Source organism: Culex quinquefasciatus, chromosome 2 (genome assembly GCF_015732765.1).
Source record: "Culex quinquefasciatus strain JHB chromosome 2, VPISU_Cqui_1.0_pri_paternal, whole genome shotgun sequence".
Taxonomy (NCBI): Eukaryota; Metazoa; Arthropoda; class Insecta; order Diptera; family Culicidae; genus Culex; species Culex quinquefasciatus.
Genome location: NC_051862.1, coordinates 36,175,667 through 36,183,598, shown reverse-complemented (window position 1 = coordinate 36,183,598; position 7,932 = coordinate 36,175,667). Strand labels below are relative to the sequence as shown.

At 35.0% G+C, this 7,932-nt stretch overlaps 1 protein-coding gene across 1 annotated transcript in view; it reads left to right on the top strand.

The window, feature by feature from the left end:
• Window positions 1-357: 357 nt before the first annotated feature.
• Window positions 358-7,932, top strand: part of LOC6051875 (pro-resilin) — a 33,519-nt gene continuing 25,944 nt past the window's right edge. The window contains exons 1-2 of the mRNA XM_038257006.1: window positions 358-487; window positions 638-735. Coding sequence (XP_038112934.1) covers window positions 721-735 — 15 coding nt within the window. The 5' untranslated portion in view covers window positions 358-487; window positions 638-720. The remainder of the gene's footprint in view (window positions 488-637; window positions 736-7,932) is intronic.

The window sequence follows — 7,932 nt, the reverse complement described above, 5'->3', positions numbered from 1 at the left end:
CTACTGGTTAGTTTATTGCCACCCACTTGCCGCCGGGTGGTTTAGGAGTTCTCTCTCAGGTATGATGATCACCTTTCACGTGTTTGGTTGCAACCGTCATCAGTGCCGAGCAAGGCACTGTCATGATCGAAAGCAGCCGGAGATCTTCCCCTTGGTTGGTGTGTTCTAAACAAGAAGAAAAGCGCGAGCGAAACTCTCACTCGCTCTCTCAACGTGATTCGTACTTTTGATCCTCTCTTCTCTTCGCGCGTGTGAGCAAAAAAAAAAAGCTCAGGAGAGACGAGATCTCTGAGGATCATCTTCGGATGCTCCGGAGCTTCGGGGAAATCTTTTCGACTGGCTGGGTTGGAAAAGCGCCGTCAGCTTTGATTTTACAGTTAATAAAAGGGAAGCTCGTGGCGCTTCAGTGAGACAGTTGATTTCGGTGTTCTGAAGCGGGAAGCAGCGCAGCTACCAGCTAGAGTTTGTGAAGCAGCAGCAGCCAGTGGTACTGTGAATTGTGTGAAGTGTTTGGACTTGTTCTGAAGGGAGAGCTCTGAAACAGTGATTTGGGACTTTAGTGGATATTTGGATTGATTGTCAACAGTTTGACCGTTCAATTTGGATTTATTCTTTTTTTCTTTTCTGGACTACACAGGAAGCAGTTTAGTGGAAATTGCAGTGAAGTGAAGCGGCATTTGTGGTTTCAAGCGAAAAACAGTGCTACTAAAAACAATCAAAATGATGAAGTTCTTGGTGAGTAGAGAAGAATAAAAAAAAAACATAATTTAAACTGCCCTGGGTTAGAATTAGAAAGGTCGTGTGCAAACACCTGAAAACTGTGATCAAACTGAAAGTATGAAAGATGTATTTAAAGCCAGATGTCCAACAGAAAAGTTTACCAAAATAAAGATTTAAATCATATGCATCCAACTTTTTGTTAATTATTTTTCTGATCGTTAAAAAACTAACAATTCGAGTATCAAAGGTATAACAGAAACTTTAATCATCTATATAAATCATCTTAAAAATTGATTGAAAAAATAATAACATTCAAGTAACAAAATTAATACAAATTTCTTTAAATGTCCAGACATTATCTTTTTAAATTTTGTTTGAATTCCACACGTAATTTAGAAGCGCAAAAAATGCATTTTGGAGTTTTAATTTAAGTACAATTGTCTAAAAATTACCGTGGGTCTCGTGGCGCAGGGGTAGCGGCTTCGGCTGCCGATCTCGATGATGCTATGAGACGCGGGTTCGATTCCCGCCTTATCCACTGAGCTTCTATCGGATGGTGAAGTAAAACGTCGGTCCCGGTTTCTCCTGTCTCGTCAGAGGCGCTGGAGCAGAAATCCCACGTTAGAGGAAGGCCATGCCCCGGGGGGCGTAGTGCCAATAGTTTCGTTTTGTCTAAAAATTAATTATTCTTTCATATTTTGTTTGTTTTTTGAAACCATTTTTTGTTGTAAAAATGGTTTCATATTTCCCAAAATGATTTAAAAATGAGTTCAATTGCTATTGTTCAACAGGACAGTTTTAACAAGTTCTTACTCATGTTTTAAATAACTCAATTCAAATATGTTTGAAATGCAATTAATTGAAAAACTGAGCATACTCTAGAAAAAAAAGTCAATAAGAGTCACCTTGTTTATAAGACCATTTCAAAAATAGAACAGAGACAATTTGCACAATCTATAGTAAAAATTATATTAAAATCAAATGCTTATAAAAATTGTGGAACTTTTTTTACAATTATTTCTGAAATTAAAAATGTTGTCTTATTAATTTAATTTAGATAAGTAACTATTGAGACTTGAATAATCAGTTTTAAACTGACTATGAAATCGTGAGACTAACAAAAATCGTTAGAGGGAGCAAAAAATATCGCTTTTAATTCAAAGTTCAAACTTGTATTCACAAACTTTTCTAATGTATTGATAACTGATATATTAAGAAAATATTGTTAATGGTTCATTTTGCCTTTCGAATTCAACAAGATCACTTCAAATTAAAGTTTCAATTCCTAAGAATATTTTAAATTTAAGGACCACAACATGAATCATGAAATTTTTATTTTTCATTCTTACTTACTTTGCAGTAACATTACTATAATGAGATGTCGACGAGCGAAAATTAACGGGACAATTTTCCGGGAATTCAGCGATTTCGATACCCTAGATTCCCGGGAATTATCATCGAAACTCCTGAGATAATTTATGATAAAGTGCACTGCTAGCCAATCACAAAAATAAATAATTTCTAAATGAATATATAAATTCCAAAGGTTTAATTTTCGTGTAGGGGAGAGTGGGGAGACTTGATCCCCTTTTTTTGTATCGCACATAACTCTGTCAATTTCTCACAAAACTATAAACTTTTTGCATGAATTGAAAGCTTAAACATTCAACTATGTTTGGCTGATAAGGGTATTTCACCAGATAAACTCTTCGAATCATGCCAAGCGTTTTAAAAAAATATTTTAAACCGGCATTTTCAAAATGTTGGGGGTAATTTGATCCCCCTTTCAACATTTTTAAGAAATCTTAAGCAAAATGTTTCTTATTCATCCAAACTTTTAATTTTCTATAAGTTACAGCAATTTCACATTAAACCTGTACGTTTTTGTTCAAAATATAACAAGTTATGCATGCAAAATAATTAAAAACTTAAAATTTTCTTTTTTAGACCAAAATTGAGCATGTTTACAGAAGCTGGTAATTTTTGTTTACAAAACTTTTGAAAAATGGTTCAAACTGCAGTAAGTTATGTACAACTATACTAAAGGAAACTATGTATGAAAACCCAGCTCAATTAATTAATCTTGAGGCTGATTCCAGTGACTGTAAAAATGCAGGGATCAAGTCTCCTAAACGCACTTTTTAAGCAACTGATTGTTAAAATAGTATGACGATAAATTTAACGTCAAATGCGTAAGGGTTTTGGAGTTGATATGTTTATCAATCAATTCATGTATAAAAAATATTTTTTTGAATAATTTTTTAGTGTTTTCTATACTTATTAAAACAAAGAAAAAAGATCTCTTGGAAGTTTTTTGCAGCACTTCTTAGAAAAATGTGTGTAACTCAATCTAGACATTTTTTAATTTTTTTCTTTGTTTTCTTTAACGAGTTTTAGTCAATTTCGCACAATTTTCTAGAACAAAGCTAATTATTTTACCCACATGCTGACGAGATACAGACTTGGGATCAAGTCTCCCCGGGGATCAAGTCTCCCCACTCTCCCCTACTGTTTGGAAATTAATTTAAATTAATTTCCCAAAAAAAACACAAATCGAATTAAAATACAAAGATTTAAAATGCATTTTTAAAATGTGTATTGGTACATTGGTAGAAAAATGTACTGAACTAAAATCAAAAAAATAATACATAAATTTCGTGTATTTAGAATTAATGTATGGTAGAACAAACATTGAAACCATTAAACCAAATTTATTTTTGTTAATCATGACCACTTTGTTTTATTGATAAATCAACACATTTTAATCACTTTTAATGTTCTTAGAAGTTTTCCCTTACTAACCCTTTGCATTTGGTGTGTTTGTCTGTTTGCAGTCAATTATATTATAATTCGATATTTTAAATTTGTTTTCAAATAAAACTATAAGATTTATTTTTAAAAAATATCATATGTTTTTTCATCCGAATATTATGATTTCAAAATGAGAAATCAAAAATTAATAAATTAAAATCATGTATTTATTAAACGTAACTAATGTGTTCAATCCGTGTTAAATTGGTATACATTTTAATATGTTTTTTAGTTTTCAATTCTTGTAAAAAAAATGATTTGTAAGAAGTACAACAGAACGACAATGTATCAATGGTAATGCAGCTTTTCTTTATGACCTCACTACTTTCAGGAACTTTTTTATGCCATTTTTTAAACACATATTCCATTTGTAAATGTGGGTTTTATTCTTTAAAAACTGTAATTCAAGATTTGTAGCTATCTAAGTATAAACGAAAAAAAATGATTAAACTTTTATTTCAATTAAAATTTTGAATCTTTTTCAAGAATATATTTTTTTGCCTCCTGACTTTTTGGGACGATTTAGAGGGAGATTAACTTGCAAAACTTTGAAAATATTTGCAACGGCTTGATTCTCCAAAAAATATCACAAAATTTACAAAACTATAGTTGAGCTAATGTTTGATTGGTACCAGCCAATGTATTCATTATGTTGTTACAAATATACACTTCTGAACAGATCCTAAGTTTGTTTATATCCGTAAGAAAAAAAAGTGTTCCGAAGTGGTGGATTTCAGGAGTCAACGTTATTCTTTTAAAAAATCCTTGAAATTAGCAGTTGATCTATACATCAATAATAAGATAACAAAAAAAACTTTAAAACGAAGGATAGTACCTATATCATTATGTTCAAATAAAGTTTAAATGTTATTTTTTGCAATTCCGCTGTGAAACTGTCAACTTTTCCTGGCCTTCTGAAGAAATGAAACGGCCTTCTTTTTCCTACCAAAAATAACAGAATCGAATAGCAACACTTTTCAAAATAAATGCCGAAAAGTTCTACTTTTCAGCACTGAAATGAGTGCTGAAAAGTTGAACTTTTCAGCACTTGTTTCGAAAAGTAAAACTTTTCAACATTTTTTTTATTTAAACGATTTATTGGAAAAATACATGAAAATTTTACTTAAAATTTCACTCAATGAGTGTTTTTCGGAATTGCAAAAAATATTGTATGGAACTCGTTGCAAAACTTGATTTTTTCAACATTCGTCGTATTTATCCAACTCGGTGAACCTCGTTGGATAAATGTACGACTCGTGCTGAAAAAATCCTCTTTTTGCAACTTGTTGCATAAACTACTATTTTAAAACATTCGAGATAAGTAAACTATTTTGAATTTTAGGAATGACTGTTATAGCCCAAGAAAACCTAACCAAATAAGCCAACTTTTCATCAAAAACCAAACCCTCCCTGCAATACAGCTTTAATCTAAAAGAATAACAAATCATTAAAGGTCCTCTTATTTGCACTATCGAAAAAGTCATTAGCAGCACCATTAACATCCCGAACCAAACAACGCCACACCACAGCCAGACAGTGTTCTCCCTCCCCAAGAAGCGCCACGAGCAACGTAAACAACATCTCTTGCACAAATTCACCCACAAAATGCAATCTATTCCTAATCGACAGCGGCACCAAATGTCATCGCCGGGGCTTCTCGCCCCGGGTGTCGGAAAGTCACCGGATAAAAAACGCTACATTCTAGCCCCCTCATGGTCTCTGGCCAAGTGTCTGACATTTTGAACATTCTCGTTCAACCGCTTTGAGGCACTCAACTCGCAGGCAGATGAGCAACTCTTGACTGGCGCAGTTTGATCGTCATCTTCTCAATTAGACTTTTACGGCGTGCAAAAAAAATGACAATTCACTAATTGACCCGTCTCAAAAATTGCGGATTTCGCACACCGCCGCGGCTTCAACGGTCTAATTGTTTCCCACAAGTTCAGTGAGACTACCCCGGCGAGGGGGGAGGTTATCTAACTCCATCAGAAACTGCTCTGACAAATAAAGGAGATCATCAGATTTAAGCTTCACTGCGGACTGTGGGCTCTTAGGAAATATGCAGCGAGACGACTCTCTCATGCAACATTCATGGTTCACGCCTCGGTGCTTTTGAGCTGCACTCGCTGTTGCACTAACCTTGGAGTTCATTTTAGTCAGTGTTTGGTGAGTGGACGGCTAGTTGTGACGGTTTGGGACATTAATTGATCATTTGAGAATTGTAATGGCGTCGTTAAGATTGGTGAAATGATGCTGGTGGAACAGATTTGATTAATTAGTTGATGTCTTGTTAAAACCACAAAAATCTAATCACCAAAATGTGAATCTTTCAAACAATGCAGTTCCTGCAAAGTTCTACGCCAATGCTGCCATCCTTCTCCATCGTTCTCCACGCCAATCAAAACTCCATTCAAGAAACAGATTTACGTCAATTAGCCCCAATCTGCAGCAATTCGCACATCAGTTCATCGTGCCAAAGTGATCCTTTTACAACGTCCGTGCAATCCGTCCAACAAATCCAAATCTCCCATCATTGGTGCCGTTAGTCCGGGCAGCACACATCATCATTACGGGGCAAAAAGGCGAAATAATTTTTCAATTTTCCAACCAAGAACCGCCAGTGGCAGCGAAGTTTGGTGTCTTTGAAAACCCGCGAAAAACATGGGCACGATAGAGTCGTTAATAACATATCATTAGCAATTACTGGCAGCCGTGCCGCGCCGCACCGCGAACCTTCTTGCATTGCGGTGAACTCTGAACGGAGGCAGATCGGTCACGAAGATTCTGCTGAACGGGAGGAGGGTGGTGTTCTGGTATTGTGGATGGTGGAGATTTGAGTAACTCTCTGCTGCTTAAGAAATATTATATTCGGCTGCTTAAGAAATATTATATTCCGGGACAACTTCGTACATTTCATGCAAAAAATTGTAAATGGGCCAATGTGGAATTGTAAACAAGCAGTCTGTCCTGGTCATGTCAAATATGAACATTCACTGACGTGAGCAGGATAGACTTCTTGTTTAAAAATCCACATTGGCCCATTTTCATTATTTGCTACAAGAATTTTACTAAAAACGGTTGAAATATTTTTCTTAAAAATTACACACTGAGAAATTAACATTACACTCATTTACGTGACAAATTTGTTAAAATTTGAGTTTTGTGGTTGGCGGGACAGCAAAAGCAGAACCAAAACTTTTTTTTTTTCATTCAATGCTTTGCAGGTTGTCTCTAGTAAATAAAACAGATTTCAACCATAATGCAAAAATAAATTATATAGAAAAGCAAAAAATGAAAAAAAACCTATTCACTATAATTCTAATGGGAACATTACTTTACTTCTCTATGATGGCAAAAAAAATCATGACTGACAGTTGAAAAATGTATCATTTTGCAACACATATGGGTCATTAGGGTGTAATATCCAAATCGATTTTCCAGCACAGCACTTTTTCAGTTCCTTTTGGGGCACTAAACAACTCCGCAAAGTTTGGGAAAGATTGGTTCAGTCCTCACTTTGCGCAAAGCGATTCAATTTTCCATATAAATTTGTATGGGGAAAACCATTTTTTAGGATTTTGATATTTAACAATTCGACGTTTCATGCCATATCAAAACCGGATGCTCTGGAATGTGCTCTGCAACTTTGCCGAAGAGAGTATGGTGCTAACTTGCTCCAGAAAGAAGATATAGCGTCCTCAAAACTCGTCTAAAACGTGATTTTCGAGCAAAAAACACGTTTTAGACGAGTTTTGAACACGCTGTATCTTTTTTAGGGACAAGCTAGCACCATACTCTCTTCGGAAAAATTGTAGAGGACATTCCAGAGCATCCGAATATGAGTCCGGTTTCGATACAACATGAAACGTGGATGTGATAAATATCAAAATCCAAAAAAAAATGGTTTTTCCCATACAAATTTATATGGAAAATTTATTCGCTTTGCGCAAAGTGAGGACTAAACCAATCGGTCCCAAACTTTGAGGAGTTGTTTAGGACCCCAGAAGGAACTAAAAAAGTGCTGTGCTCACTAAATTTGGACAACTTTATTTTTTTCCATACAACCATATTACACCCTAATGGGTCATTAGGGTGTAATATCCAAATCGATTTTCCAGCACAGCACTTTTTCAGTTCCTTTTGGGGCCCTAAACAACTCCCCAATATATATTTTTTGGATATTGATATTTATCAAATCCACGTTTCATGATACAATCAAAACCGGACTCATATTCAGATGTTCTACAACTTTGCCGAAGAGAGTATGGTGCTTACTTGCTCCTACAAGAAGATATAGCGTCCTCAAAACTCGTATAAAACGTGATTTTAGAGCAAAAAACACGTTTTAGACGAGTTTTGAACACGTTGTATCTTTTTTAAGGGGCAAGCTAGCACCACACT